The sequence below is a fragment of the Barbus barbus genome (genome assembly GCF_936440315.1).
Source record: "Barbus barbus genome assembly, chromosome: 12".
Lineage (NCBI taxonomy): Eukaryota > Metazoa > Chordata > Actinopteri > Cypriniformes > Cyprinidae > Barbus > Barbus barbus.
In genome coordinates this window covers 5,978,168-5,994,703 of record NC_136740.1, presented here as the reverse complement: position 1 = coordinate 5,994,703, position 16,536 = coordinate 5,978,168, and the positions used below count along the sequence as shown (strand labels likewise).

At 40.1% G+C, this 16,536-nt stretch overlaps 1 protein-coding gene across 1 annotated transcript in view; it reads left to right on the top strand.

Annotated features, from left to right (window-relative positions):
- Window positions 1-16,536, top strand: part of LOC306878055 (protein PTHB1-like) — a gene marked incomplete at its 3' end in the record, with an annotated part of 85,089 nt that overhangs the window by 21,781 nt on the left and 46,772 nt on the right. Inside the window, exons 10-14 of the mRNA XM_079430151.1 lie at window positions 1,460-1,641; window positions 2,154-2,230; window positions 2,814-2,867; window positions 2,994-3,096; window positions 15,073-15,177. Of these exons, the coding sequence (XP_079286277.1) occupies window positions 1,460-1,641; window positions 2,154-2,230; window positions 2,814-2,867; window positions 2,994-3,096; window positions 15,073-15,177 (521 nt within the window). The remainder of the gene's footprint in view (window positions 1-1,459; window positions 1,642-2,153; window positions 2,231-2,813; window positions 2,868-2,993; window positions 3,097-15,072; window positions 15,178-16,536) is intronic.

Genomic DNA, 16,536 nt, shown 5'->3' with positions numbered 1-16,536 from the left:
CTAAACTCTGCAGGACATCGGCACTCCAGGACCGATGTTGCCGAGACCCCTTAGCGTGCTGTGAGAGGAGGCAAGGCCTCCATCGCGCTATAATTGGATATGATCGGTTATGATTGGATGTGATTGGTTCTTGCGATAGATCCCCCCCTCTTGTTTTCGTGCTGGCGTTATTGACTAATTGTAATGTAAGTAAGCAACTCTCCCGCTTAGATATCACTGCTTTGTGTCATGTCAAAATGAAACATGAAATGGTTTGAAAACGTGATGACTGTCAGTTTTTAGTGAGCATTCAGCTTGATGATGTATCTTCGTACCTGTGACAATGTTGGTGACAGGGCTTTATTCTTATATTGCATTCATAGATCAAATCTTTAAGTTTGTGTGCAAATTGCAATATCTGAATGTGCACAGTTTAACTGAGGTTACTCCCATAATTGGAGTAACTATGGAGTGATTCACACAATCTAGAATGCAATTGAAAACAAATTTGTCAAACAATTTGTTGCTGCTAGGTGACACATTGTAGTTAAAACTGTTTTAAACTGCATGTTTCTGACATTCATATTAACATCTGACATGCATGAGGTCGTGATTTACCAAAGCACAAGATCACTGTGGTAAATAAATTAAATAGTGGAAAAACTAGTGATCAGCATCTAAAATATACAATTTCCTTTATACAGTACTATAAGTTAAAGGAAAAAAGGAAAGGACGTGATGTGTGGCCAAGTATGGTGTCCCATACTTGGAATTTGTGCTCTGCATTTAACCCATCCAAGTGCACACACACAGCAGTGAGAAGTGAACACACACACACACCGTGAACACACACCCGGAGCAGTGCAGCGCCCGGGGAGCAGTCGGGGGTTTGGTGTCTTGCTCAAGGGTCTCACCTCAGTCGTGGTATTGAGGGTGGAGAGAGCGCTGGACATTCACTCCCCCCATCTACAATCCCTGCCGGACCTGAGACTCGAACCCACAACCTTCATGTTACAAGTCCGACTCTGACTCTCGCCCCCATATTAAGCTAATATCTTGATTTTGAGAAAAAAAATAAAATTAAAAAATTAATTCCAGGCACAACTACCATATGAGAAATACAACAAAACAGTGACAAACAGTATTAAAATGTTTTAAAAAGCATTAAAAAAAGTTACATTGTCGTCTGTAGAGAAGTACAATCTAATACAGTAACAAAGCAACAGTAGAAAAAGTGGAAAGTAATCAGTCACACCACACTATTTTATAGTATTCAATATATTGATGTCATAATGGGACTTTTTTGCACAATAAATGCAAGTACAATAAATGGCCTTCAGTCTATTTTTATCAAAGCATTATGATAAAATCTTACTGAAAATAACAGTTAACTAACCCTGTTCAATCATAAAGATGCTGTAGTCTAAGCAAAAAAAAAAAAAAAAGACAGACATGATTGAAATGTGTTCTGTGTTTTCAGGGAACTGAAGGGGTTGGTGGTGACTCTGAGCTCTGACGGGCATCTCCAGTGCTCTTACATGGGCACTGATCCCTCCTTCTTCACTGCACCTAAAGTGGATGCCCGAGAGGTCAACTATGATGAGGTCGACACAGAGATGAAAACGCTGCAAAAGGTTATTCGCGAGGCTACCAAAACCCAAGGTATGACCCAAAGAGTTTAGAAAACAAATGCACACTGTGTATGTTAATAGATGTTAACAGTTAAAAGCTTCTTGCAAAGCCCAGATTTATGCCAAATTGGATAGCAGACCAGTACCTGATCTGTTTTTAAATTAAGCAAGCCTTTGGGCTTTTAAACAGCTCCTTCCATTTAACGTAATATTTGATCAAAATGCAGTAATGTTCTCTAATCAGTGTATCTTGATTCTTTACTGCTAATGTAACTATGTCTGAGTGGCTGGGGGAAAGATTTTAACAACGAATAGGTTGTAATGTCAAATTTTAATACTAGAAATGATATGCTGTGTGTATGCATATGCTGAGCTTTGCATGGTTGACGCTAATTCCATTATACAAGTCACATTGCAATATAAGTTGCAGCACATTTCAGATTTAAAAAAATGTGACTTCTATTTCTGAAAATACGTTAATAAAATCAAGTCTTGTTCTACAGCACAAAAATATTTGTGTGTTTGTGTGTGATCTTTCTTCAGACATTCTCCCTAGGGCAGAGACTGAGGAAGAGCTTACTCTGACATCCATAGTCTCATCTAACCTGGACGAAGTCTCGGTAAAAATATTAACACACGTTTATTTCATCAACGTGAGAACATATAATATAATTCTGTTGTTTTTGTATTAATAATGACTGCAGGCAACAACAAGCCCTACCTCATCTCTAAATTAAAACTTACATTATTTTTTACATTACATTAATTATTAGTATTTCTGAATCATTTTACACACATTCACACAGGTTTATCTAGCAGAGACTGTAGACTTCTGTTAATGAATTTTTATGAAGCTACGGCTAAAAGAAAACTTCCTTGAATGTCCCTAATTTTTCCCTAATCATATTTAGCTTAGTTTTGAAGATAATTACAGTTTGTTATGTACTTATACTATAGTTAAGTTAACACACACACACTTTTAGCTAATTAAATGAGGCCATATCACTTACATATAAAATACAAAATTCTTATATATAAAATTCACTTTAATGACTGACTACAGATTAACTCAAACCCTAACTCTAAAATATGCTTTATCAGTTATTTTTACATTTTTGTGTACTTGTGGATTCTGTTTTGTCTCACTTTGCCCGTCTCATGAGCACACAGTGTGTGATTACGTTGTGATGATCTCTCTCACAGTGCGCTGTCATACCTGAGATGAATGGCATGCCTGTCCCCTCTGTCACAGTCAAGGTGAGTGCAGCTCATTTAACGCTGATGTCTATTAAGTATATTAAGTTTTCTTGTGTAATAGAAGCCTGTAGTGCTTTTTAATGCTGAGCTGATACAGTATGTCCTGAATGTGTGCTTTATTCTCAGGTTAAAATAAAGAGTCGTTCTGCGGTGCTGAGCCCAAAGATGACGGTGTGTGTTCAGCCTCCTCTAGCAGTCACACAGGACCAGTTTGTGTTGGACTCCATGGGTATGGCCGTCTTTCCTTTTTTGGCATATTTTTGTCCCAAACATGCTTAAACTGTAATCTACCCACGTTTCTAGTGATTTTTAATATTAGGGATTTTAATGCTTAAAATTGTAAATTTTTTTATATATATTCCTGCCTGTACCATCAAGTTTGTCTTGAATATACTTTTCAGAACATAACTGAGTTACATGGTTGTTCTTCACTCCAGAGAACTCGGAAAACATATTGCATCAAAAAGGATTGTTTCTGTGTAAAGTGAATGAATATTTTAATGAGCTCTGTATCACTCAATGTTGATAGCAAACAAACCAGATATTTATCTGTTTCAGATAAATCTGAATGCACTTTCAGCGCCACTCACCGGACGTTTAACTTTGAAAGTTTTGCAAAATTTACAAGAAGCAATGTAGTGACATTTTGAAGAAATGTCGCCACATTCACGTTTTTCCAATGAATCAGAGTTGGGTAGATCAGGTTGTGATCAAATTGTGAAAATATTCTTGTTAAGATGGCGAAAACCAGAGTGATTTGTTAATCTGAGAGCTGTGCCAAATAATTTCTGCTCATAAAAGCTGCTCTTGACTTAATGAACATTTACCAAACAAATATCACCCTGCAGTGTGAGATTTTACACATCATCTACCTAAGGCCATTTCCAGGGTGGGTCCATGATCACTGTCACTGCAGAGCCGAAATATGATTTTCTAGTGTGTGGCCCAAAGAATATGTCTGAGAAATTCAACTTGATGTTGGCCAACCAGAAGCCAGTGTTACATCACTTTAATGTTAAAGAGATGCCAAATCCTGACAAGCTCTTTACTTAGACATTCTACTGAAAGACCTCTGTCTCATGTTTCACCAAACATCCATGTCATCCAGTCCAGCAATACAACTGCCTAAGCCATTAGAGCTTGGCAATGTGTAATGTATACTCACATGTCTCACACACACACACACACCCTCTGAGACACAGTAGAGGAGAATCACTTGTTTCACTCATTCTCTGCTCACTGCTTTTGCTATGGTTTGACCCATTTAACTTACATTACACACACACTCAAGTCATACTTTGACAAACAAAGGAAGCTATCAGAACACATTGTGTCTAAAATAGGCCATACTCTTTATCTGAAACTTAAGGGAAGTGTACCTTTACATTTTGTTATAGTCTCAGAGAGTCAAGCTGATTGAGTCAGTAATTTGTAAAACTCTAAATTACCGGCCCACATCTTTAACCACTAAACCACATCTAAAGAAAATCAGTGGCATGTGTTTTGGGCATGAAATGATCAGGGCTTGTAAAATGTATTGCTGTGACTTTGATATGATGTTGTCTTGGAACTGCCAAAAGGATTTCACTTCTTCCTAATGAGGAAAAAAATAAATTAATAAAACTCTAATTCTGCCACCATACTAAAGATGATGGCAAAGATGGTGTTGTCTGAGCGCTGGGCCAAACACTGTCCTCTACTTTCTAGCCAATGGCTAAAATGTAGTATCTTCAGACTGCATTCTTTTTTTCCGAAGGCAGTGTACTGATACTGATATTTAGGACTGATGCAGTGCCACAGCAAAAAAATATATACTGGATATATAAAATATATACAGTATTTTTACTGGATTCCATACTTGTTAATTGTGTATTATGTGAGAGAAGATACAAATACTGTGGGTAAATAGTCAACACAAGCTTCTGTTGTCTCTAGAATGTGATGTATGCTGTAGCATCAAGCATCGGTTTGTATTCACTGAAATTAAGGGGCTAGCCAAAGCTGTTAATGGTGCGATTTCTTTATAAGAATGCGATTTCAAGTAGTCCTTTGTCTTTGTAATGCTACAAGCTGTTCGTGCGTATATAAGATCCGTAAAGTTGCAAAGACTAAAGTCTCAAACCCAAAGAGATATTCTTTATAAAAGTTAAGACTCGTCCACACCTTACTAAAACCCCCATTTAAACACACTCCCACATATCTACGTCACTTTGTTGGAAGATTTGCAACAACGCCCAAATGTTTACGCAAAGAAAGAAGGCGTAACTTATTCTCGCTGTAGTATTGTTGCCGCCGCTGCCATGTCGTGGAGATGCTGTGTGTTTCAAAATACGGTAAGGGGGGGTAATATTTCAGTCACACGCTTGAGGTATTCGGCCAATCACAACACACTGGATAGCTGGCCAATCAGAGCACACCACGCTTTTCAGAACGATGGGCTTTGTAAAAATTGACGTGTTTCAGAAAGGCGGGGCAGAGAGGAGCAACAATAATGTACAGTGTGTGGAAAATAGTGTGTTTTTTAAAGCACACTAAAAGGTGCTGTATGTAGGATTGAACTAGGTATTGCAGTCCAAATTCAAATTATTGGAGAGGGATTTTTTCACCTGCCCTTCCTCCTCCTCAGATTTGAGCACAAGCAGGTTGCCAGATTAACGACACCAACAGGAATGAGCGCACATGGCGATGAATTAAATGCAATGCGCTGTGTTTTCCGCCAACTGGCAACCCGGCGTGCAGTTCTTATGGCTCATGTGCACTGAAGAACCAATAGGATTGATGAATTTTGAACACACAGTTTTGGAGGAGCATCTCGCTGCAGCCCACAAGATCCAGGGGGCGTGGTTGGATCCAGGTCCAACTCCTCCCACCTTACATTTACCTAAACCTACCCATCTCCACCCCCTGATCCCTAAACCCACCCATCTCCACCCCTAAACCTACCCATCTCCACCCCCTGATCCCTAAACCCACCCATCTCCACCCCCTGATCCTTAAACCCACCCATCTCCACCCCTAAACCTACCCATCTCCACCCCCTGATCCTTAAACCCACCCATCTCCACCCCCTGATCCCTAAACCCACCCATCTCCACCCCCTGATCCCTAAACCCACCCATCTCCACCCCTAAACCTACCCATCTCCACCCCCTGATCCTTAAACCCACCCATCTCCACCCCTAAACCTACCCATCTCCACCCCCTGATCCCTAAACCCACCCATCTCCACCCCTAAACCTATCCATCTCCACCCCCTGATCCCTAAACCCACCCATCTCCCCCCCTAAACCTACCCATCTCCACCCCCTGATCCCTAAACCCACCCATCTCCACCCCTAAACCTACCCATCTCCACCCCCTGATCCTTAAACCCACCCATCTCCACCCCTAAACCTACCCATCTCCACCCCCTGATCCCTAAACCCACCCATCTCCACCCCTAAACCTATCCATCTCCACCCCCTGATCCCTAAACCCACCCATCTCCACCCCTAAACCTACCCATCTCCACCCCCTGATCCCTAAACCCACCCATCTCCACCCCTAAACCTACCCATCTCCACCCCCTGATCCCTAAACCCACCCATCTCCACCCCTAAACCTACCAATCTCCACCCCCTAGATGTGGATCCAACCACGCCCCCTGGTTGCATAAGAATGCCATTTGCATTTTAACATTAAATAAAATAACTGTTTCCAATTGGGGTAAAACAAAATCAAAAAAATATTGAGCCTGCCTCTGTCATTGAAGCTCACTGGGATAAGAACAGCAATAACATGCAAACATAAACCATTTTAATCTACTTAGAATTAGAAACTTTAACCTGTAATTGTTTTTTGAACATATTCCTGGCATGATAACCATTCACTGATGATTATGAATGTGTACTACTGAATTAACCTTTAGACATTTTTAGGATGTTTAAGAGGAGCCTCTTTTAGATTATTCAGCATGTCTGTAAGATTAGATACCTTTAATCTTATTTTTTTTTAAGGAAGCATAGATAGGCTAATATCCCATGGTTTTATATGCTGTTTGCCCATTAGTTGGAAAGAACCATAATGCCTTTTAATGGAGCACTATGTAAATTAATAACTGTGAAACTAGCAGTATTTGTTGATTTTATTTAAAATTTACTTGAATTGGTTCTAAAATCAGACATGATGTTATGGTGCCTTGGAAGCCTGTCTGAATCAAGTTTTCTATAGAGGTATCTTTGTACAAAAATGCTGTCTGTTCAGTCATTCACTTACTGGGTAGAAAGGCAGCTGCCTTTAGTTTCTGACACGAGTGAAAGTAAAACTTTATTCAGTCAGTGCTTTAATGCAAACTTAACCCATCTGGCATCACTTGATGAGTTGAGATGATATTAAGACAAAGATATGTATCTTAAAAAAATGGTATCCTAGGGCATATTTTCCCACCCAGTGTGAGGAGGTCTATGTGGATAGCATTGTTTTCAGTTTTCTCATCACTGTGAAAATACATTTTTGGTGTGAATTGGCCTTTAGGGGTTGGGTGAAAAATCTCAGTATAGTATGGTTTTGTGATACTATTTCAATACCAATTGTCAAATTCTTTATGGAGCTCATGAAAGAAAGTAGGCACTCCTTTGTTTGCATTTGTAAGTTGTTGATGGAAGTATCCTGAAGGAAGTGTTTTTAGGGGTTTTAACAGACCACAAGGGTTGCTGAAGCAGAGAATGTTTCCTACACTCCCCGTCTCTTTGCATTTATATCCATGTGCTTTTGTTGTGATGGGCAGCTCTTTGTCAGTCCCAGATGAGCCAACTCGTTCAGCTTAAGTTCTGAACTGTTTCCAAACCCACAGTCAATATTTAAAGAAGGTTTAACCGTAAAGTATGTGCTTTTTGTGAGATTTGTTGTTTTCTTCACAAATTACTGCTAGCTTTATTCCAAAACCTAGTGCATCCACAGAATGCTCTAAATATAAAAATGCATTTCACTCACTAATAATGGGGGAAATAACTGTTTTTATCAATACTTTTCAGTATTATAATCAACATTTTTCTCACCTCGTCTAACATCTGTCCTCTTGGCTCATCACAATGCATTCTGAGATTGCCTATCCATGAAGGATAAATGCATTAGAATTTGGCCAAAAGTGTTGTAATTAAATTTTTTGAGAGCAAGCTAAAATCTTTGTGTCGAGAGCAAGCATGTGATGCCATAAAATGCTGTATGCTGTAAATTTGATGAAGATGTAGGCCTATTAGCAATGTTACATATTATTTGTTTTAAAATAGAAGAGAATGGGAATGGGATATTGGATAAAGAGAATGGGATAGAATAAATAAATAACTGCAGAATTGTTCAATGTGACTGGCAAGCATTGGCTTAATTAGCAGTGTTTGTTTCTCAGATCATCAGCACATGACTGTATCTCTCTTGTGTCTTTTGAGTGTGTGCTCAGTTTGGAAACTCCATGTGTCCTCTTCAGTAAGAGAGGCTTAGATCAGCTGTGACTGACAGATCGCTAACCTCATCAGCTGTGATGGACAGTTCAGGTGAAGTTGAGACCTGAGAAGTGGATGGATGAAGACCATGTGTCACATTCCTCACTCTTTTGGATCCTTTTTTTTTACAGTACTTTTTCCAAAACATCATTCTTTGCACATGCCTTAATCTGGCTTTTTGTGATAAAGTGAAAAATGTCTTAATTGTAAATTAGAGTTTTGAAAAATTACTGGGTTACACTTTATTTTAAGGTGTCCCTGTAGCACTTTAATTATACATTTAAGTAGGGAATAATATTAATTAACTACAGAGGGGTGAGAACCAGAAGGGCGTAAGTGACATTTTGGGTGAAATTGAGATATTTATATATATATATATCAAATGAAACCCTTGATGAGCTCTTTCTACTGCCAAAAGGACACAAGTGAATTCTTAATCATTTTGGAGTTATTCATTAGAAACCAAAAGACTTAACTCTGAAATTACTAATCCAGTTGGTGCCAAAAGGGCGCAACTGAGATACATTGATAATACATTGAGAAATGTATTGTGGGTAAAGCCTGTGGATAGCACATGAGTCAAAATGGCCACATGTGAGAAGTAGGTGTAGCTAGCTAGCAAGTAGTAACCAATAACTTGCATTCTAATGGTATATGTCATCATATATGCACTCAGTTACTGCTTAGAGAGAGAATGCATAGAAGGGATTATTATTATTGTTAATAATAATTAGTTTTGCAGTTCATTACTTCAGTTTCGTTCAGTTAATGGTATTTGCGATCATAATTTGACAAATCCTAGTGAAACAGTAATATACTGTATTTAAAATACATTTATTTCAGACTAGTTCAAATCTATTAACATTTGATATGCTTTATTTATTGTATATTTACTGACATATCACAAAACATAGCGATATATACAAAAATGATAATTAAACTTTTATTTGGAATGCTACTTGTGCACAATGCACATTTCTCAATATTAAGCCTAAAATGTGTTTTAATGTTACAATTAGTGAGGATTGTATGATCTTTGAATAATATTGGTCTTTAAATGCAAGATATTTAAAGTGTACCTAAAGTAAACTTGCAATACAGGGTGTCCACGGGTCCTTAAAATGTCTTAAATAACGTTTTCCTTATAAAAGGCCTTAAAAAGTCTTAAAATATCTTAAATTCAGATTCGATGAGTCTTAAATATTTTTGGTCTCATTACCGCTAAAATATCTTCAGTCCAGTGGCGTAGCAAGTCAGCCTCAGGCTCATATGCAAAAAATTTGTACGCCCCCCAAAATGATATGGGCTCCAACTCGCATAACTTGTTAATTTTTTTTGACGTAAATACCGTTACGTGACTATCCACAAGCTGTTTTAATTACAGTATAAATGCTTGGAAATAATATTTAACGTTTTCAAGTCCATTCATTGCACGCAAACCACCCAATAATTGCAATGTGTTTTTTTTTATTATTATAAGTCTCATCTTTCTGTAAATTTTAAAATCAAATACAAGACATCATTCAAAACTGTCAAGCTATTGCAAAACAATTAAAACTGTAAAGCTTTTGCAAAATAAAGAAAATTACTTTCTGCCGTCTCGTTTTCCTTTCCGAGAACGTTGGAATGCGTCACAATGAACCGTAGGCCTAACTCAGCATTTTTTTTTCTTTCGTTTTGTTAATCTGTCAATGATTTACGTGAAATATATTTAGTGTATAGGCATATATATTCCTTTTTATGTAAGCCTATAGTTTTATTGTGTTTTCTCCGATCACAGAAGCGCCGCAGTTGCGTAAGATCTGTTGAATCCATCTTACACTGTCGTTGGATAAACTCTAACGCCGGTGTTCTGACGATTTGTGCTACACTGTCAGATTTTGCTACCTCCCATTAAAACGGATGGTAGCAGAATTAATTGCCATTGCAACTAGAGTTCACAGCTGAGCGCGGGCGGGCATTTCACTCGCTGGATGCGTCAGCATCACATTTGCACGATAAAATAACGTTATTTATGCATTTGCAATTGCAGGTTAAATTCATTCATGTTTTGCACTAAACAGTAGTGTGTAAATACATCTAAATGCCACTTCAGATGCTTCAGTCTTATTCTATTATTCAGTCTTAATATTCCACTTCAGTCTTATTATTCTAATTCACTGATTAAATGTAAGAATTTGACTCAAAATATAATGCACACCTTTAGAAAAATGGCTTTATAAAAGTAAAAATCTATTTAAACTTATAGGAAAAGATTAATTTCTATCAGTGTGAACTGACCACCACACAGAATATGAAGAATATCAAAAACCTTTGGGGTCAGCTGTCCAAGGTAGTCCAAGATACCAGCACAATAACACACAAAATATCGTCTAATTATCGTTATCGATAAAATCCAAGAAAATATTGAGATATTCTTTTTTGTCAATATTGCACACCCCTACATCCAAGTTGTGAAGTTTCAGGTGGTTAGTGTGAGCAGTTAGCATTGCTGATACCTTAATCCAGCCATTACACTGTGTTTTGTTTCAAAAATTCTGTTTTTGAATCGGCTTTCTTATGTATTTAAGCAGAACTATTCAGAAGGTCTCAAACCGATTCACATATACACCTCTTTGGTTAGTTTATGTTGTGATAATGCATAAAAACATAAACCTAACACTCAATTATGACCATGACCTCAGCTTACCAGATCAAAAGTGAGTGTAAGTGCTAAAAGGTCAGAACTCATATGTGACCTAAAGGTCAAAGACCCTTAGAAAACCCCTATAACCCTCACAACAGACACTCACAGTGCATCTAACTGCTTTTGTCAAAGGAATTCTTATCTAAGTGCTTTTGTGCTGTGTGTGTTCTGCATGCTGTTTTTCTAATGCATGTCATGAATTCCAGGGGTGGGCTACTGTCAGTGCAGGTCAAGAGAGGTCAGCACAAATGGCCTTAATTTAACCACCTAGATTTTAGAGTGTTTAAAAAAAAGGGGTGTCATGCTTTCTGCCAGCTCAAACTGAAGCCAACAGCATGGCGGCTGAGCTCGTGTGTCGTGCACAGGACAAGAGAGCCTGATGGTCTACTGTTTGCCAACGGCAGTGAGATGGAAAGGTTAAAAGCCTGCCCTCCCAGAGAGAGAGCTTTTAAAGCACATAAAAAGTGCTGTTGCCCGATGAGCTGATAGGAGCACAGACACAAGAGTGTATGAGTGACAGTCAGACATGGTGTGTGTGTGTGTATTGGCGGCTAGACACTTAATCTAAGTGCTCGGCAATCAAGCATTAACGCGGGTCACTCGCCTGTGTGAATGCTGCTCACTGTGGACACACAAAACACTAAACTTGAAACAGATCACGTTACTAAAGACAGAGATACAACACAAACCAATTGAAAAGATGATAAAACCATAAGCGCTGCATTAAGGGGCCTTGTTAACTGTGGTAAAATCAGTCTAATGCACAGTCTTGAGTGGATTTTTGGTAAGGCTGCATGATTTATCGAAATAAAATCAATATGGATTAGTGCGATTATCAAATCACAAAGGCAAAATCACATTTCAGAGTGAAGTGTGGAACTGTTTATTTACACATGAACTGCTCTTGATCCGGTGTTTTCAGTGTCTCAGAGCGGCTCGGTTCACAGTAAATTGCTGGTCCACACAAGCTCCATCTCTACATCTGCTCTGAGTTTGGGTCGTTATAACATGAATTTGGAAACGCAACATGCGCCAACCATCTTCCACTTCAACTTATAATGAGAGGCACTTATAAACCAGCTGTTATGAACGAAAGAAAGCTTTAAGGTTTCCCTGTGGTTTTCCACTAATGTAAACGTTTTAAAGGTTTTGAAAGTAAGGAATTAAAATACACATAATTTAAGTACTATAAAATACAAAATAAATAGTAATTTTTATTAATCTTTTTTTATTTTACACTGAATATTACAATATTTCTATTTTTTGTTTTCATTTTTTTTTAGCAAATTAAATGTAACATGGTCTGGTAAACGATATGTTCGGATAATGTGTTCTTCTGGCATTCAAAATAAATTAATACTTGTGGAAAAAAATCCTCTCCCTTCTACCACTGTCACGTGTTTTGTTTTTTCCTTTTTTGGTCATGTTTCCTGTTCCCTGATTAGATCATTCCGTTCCATCTGTGTTTATTAATTATCTCATTAGTTCCCTTTGTTTGGTCCAGGTTTATAAGTCTTCAGTTCTCCCTCAGTCTTTGTCCGATCTCCGTTATGATTTGATTTGTGTTGCTGATGTTGGTTTTCTCCTAAATTTATGATTAAAAACCCTGTTGATTCTGCTCCTTCGTCATGCGCATCAGTTAATAGCAGCTACACGTTACAGAAGATCAGACCAAATGGAAAGCATGGAAATTGCCACACAATTCGCTGCCCTAGCCCGCCTGGATCTCCCATTCGTGGAGTACGCATGGGAATTTTGCATTGGATGACGCCACTATCAACTCCCTGTTCTGGATCGGGGCCAATTACCATTGCCCCATGGACCTCCCAGACACCACTGGACTAAGCTGGAGGGAAGGGATCCTCCGGTGTCTGGAGAGCGTCCAGCCCAGATCCAGCCCGCCGTCCAGTCCGTACGCCATTCTCCACTCAAGTCCGCTGTCCGTGGGGAAGTCAAGCCCGCCGTTCTCAGCTCACTCAAGCCCGCTGTCCGTGGGGAAGTCAAGCCCGCCGTTCGCGGACTCAATCAAGCCTGTCGTCCACGGGGAAGTCAAGCCTGCCGTTCTCAGCTCACTCAAGCCCGCTGTCCGTGGGGAAGTCAAGCCCACCGTTCGCGGACTCAATCAAGCCTGTCGTCCACGGGGAAGTCAAGCCTGCCGTTCTCAGCTCACTCAAGCCCGCTGTCCGTGGGGAAGTCAAGCCCGCCGTTCGCGGACTCAATCAAGCCTGTCGTCCACGGGGAAGTCAAGCCTGCCGTTCTCAGCTCACTCAAGCCCGCTGTCCGTGGGGAAGTCAAGCCCGCCGTTCGCGGACTCAATCAAGCCTGTTGTCCACGGGGAAGTCAAGCCTGCCGTTCTCAGCTCACTCAAGCCCGCTGTCCGTGGGGAAGTCAAGCCTGCCGTTCGCGGACTCACTCAAGCCTGTCGTCCGTGGGGAAGTCAAGCCTGCCGTTCGCGGACTCAATCAAGCCTGTCGTCCGTGGGGAAGTCAAGCCTGCCGTTCGCGGACTCAATCAAGCCTGTCGTCCGTGGGGAAGTCAAGCCTGCCGTTCGCAGCTCACTCAAGCCCGCTGTCCGTGGGGAAGTCAATTCCGCCGTTCGCGGACTCAATCAAGCCTGTCGTCCGTGGGGAAGTCAAGCCTGCCGTTCGCGGCTCACTCAAGCCCGCTGTCCGTGGGGAAGTCAATTCCGCCGTTCGCGGACTCAATCAAGCCTGTCGTCCGTGGGGAAGTCAAGCCTGCCGTTCGCGGCTCACTCAAGCCCTCTAGTGTCGGCTCCAGCATGTAATTCCGAGCCCATGGATATGGCGCTACCCCCGGAGTTCTCGGCTCCTGTCCTCTCCACAGAGTCCGCTTCAGGATGTTCTCCTTTGTCTCCTTCGCCTCCGCTGGTCCCGTCCTGCTCCCATCGTCTCCTAAGCCTCCTTCGTCTCCTGTGGCCGTCAGCTCCGCTCCTCGAAAGTGCCCTCCAGAGCCCACTCCTCCGAAGCACCCTCAAGTGTCAAGTGCCCGCTCCTCTAGAGCACCCCACAGTATTCCTAATTTTCCCCAATACTTTTTTTTGGGGGGGGCCATATGCCCGTGGCCGTGGTGGCTGAGCCGGCAAAGGCCTCAGAAGCTCTGCCATGGCCACCCGAGTCTCCTGATCTGCCATGGCCCCCCCGAGTCTCTTTATCCTTTGTGAGGAGGGGACACATGGCCTCCTCTGTGTCCCTGTCCTGCACCAGCCTCCAGGGCGCCCACCCCCCGATCTGTCACGTGTTTTAGTTCCTGTTTTTTCCTTTTTTGGTCATGTTTCCTGTTCCCTGATTAGATCATTCCGTTCCATCTGTGTTTATTAATTATCTCATTACTTCCCTTTGTTTGGTTCAGGTTTATAAGTCCTCAGTTCTCCCTCAGTCTTTGTCCGATTTCCGTTATGATTTGATTTGTGTTGCTGATGTTGGTTTTCTCCTGAATTTATGATTAAAAACTCTGTTGATTCTGCTCCTTCGTCGTGCGCTTCAGTTAATAGCAGCTACACGTTACAACCACACACTCTCTGTTCTCTGTGGTGCCTCCTCCTACCAACAATAATTGCAACCATTTCAAGCGCAAAATAGTTAAGACATGCTTTTTTGGGGTGTTAAATATGGCGCAAATACCAGTAATTTGACGAGCACAAACGTTAGTAAGTCTCGTTGCGTGATTCATTTGAATACTCTCCTCCCATAAATTTTGCGTCTGAAAGGGAAGCTCCAACAAATGCATATTCAATAAGGTCAGGTGCAAAAATAACTATCCACGCCTTTTCAGCGCTAATTCATCACTGCACGTCTTTAGTAAAACCCGACAGAACTATTTTAACGCCAAAAGACGGTTTGCGTCGGTGCAAGCTGTTTCGTAAAACTGTCCCTTAGTTCATTAACAGTCGGCTGTTTACAGTTTTTGTAATGGTTTGTAGCAACTTGCCATGTTAATATAATATGTAATATTTATCTTGCAGAACACACCTATTGGCATGCCTTCATATCAAATTACACGTTTCTTGTTGTTTGTTTGACAGGCAGTGGCTGCGAGTTAGTGGTGAGGTTCTCAGCATTTCTGAACGGCCACTATCCTCCAGCGGATTTGTGTGGAGATATCGCTGTGTCCTACAGCTCAGCTACAGGTATGAGCTCCTCATGAACACTCCCACGCTCTGTTTGTCTGACTCCATCTCTAAGCTCTGGAACACATTACCCTCTTTCCTCACTTCTTTAAGCCCTTTTACTCATTTCAAGATGTCTGGATGTTTGCCAAAGCAGAAAAAGCAGCAGAAAGGCTGCGTTTGTCCTGGCGTTTCTCTTGGATGGTGTCTGTGTTGGCAGAGACTGCTGGAAAACTTCCTGAAAATATCCGGGAGTTTCCCTTTTCTCTGGCTCTCTTTTTCTTTCTGTCCTTCTGAAAATAGGGAGTCTGTTTTACACATTAGATCGCAGGTACATAGGACTACACACACACACACACACACACATATGCTTGTCTAGCTTTCTAAATGAGGACATATCATTGGCTTCTATTGTTTTTAGATGAAGCTAATAAGAATGGCTAAAGACTAACCCAAACCCTAACACTGAAATTTCGGAAAGTTTCCAAATGGAGGTTTTGTCATATTTAGCCAACTTATTGGGGACAAATTTGTCCAAACTTTAGCAACAAAGTCAATGCACTGTAAAATATACAGTACTATATATAATACTGTTAACATACTGTGTGTCTTTAATATTCAGCATAAAGTATAAAGCTAATTATCATGACTTTTTTTAATTACACACACACACACACACACACACACACACCTACACACACAGAGCACTCTCTATGCTGGGAATTTGTACACGCAGTAACAGGCACCAAGGATCTGGGTCCGGATTTATGAAAATCTTGTTAAAAAATGTATTTCTTAAGATAAATTCTGAGAAGTTTGTAAGACTTTTCAGGAATTGCAATCCTTGCAATTCCTGAAAAAATAAATAAAAAATTCATATATTTTCTTATAGCAATATCTTATTTTCTTTGGTGAGACTTTAGTATAGGGACCCATTCTCACTATAAACTAATTGCTTATTAGCATGCCTATTAATAACATTGGTTGTTTATTAGTACTTATAAAGCACATATTCTGCATGACCTTATTCTACATCCCTAATCCTACCCAATACCTAAACTTAACAACTACCTTAATAACAGTTAATAAGCAACAAATCAGGAGTTAATTGAGGCAAAATCATAGTTAATAGTTTGTTAATAGTGAGAATTGGACCTTAAAATAAAGTGTGACCTTTTTTTCTTGTGAAAAAAATGACAGGCTTGATCAGCTCAATGAAAAATACCTTAAAGGCTTTATAGTACTTGTGCTGTGCACATATTAGTTGTATTAGTATTAGAATTAGAATAATGTGTTTGTATTTTGTTGTAAAACTTAATATTTGAAACCTAACAAGTTCATTAAATGTCATACATTTGGGGATTTAAGACAAGTTGTAAG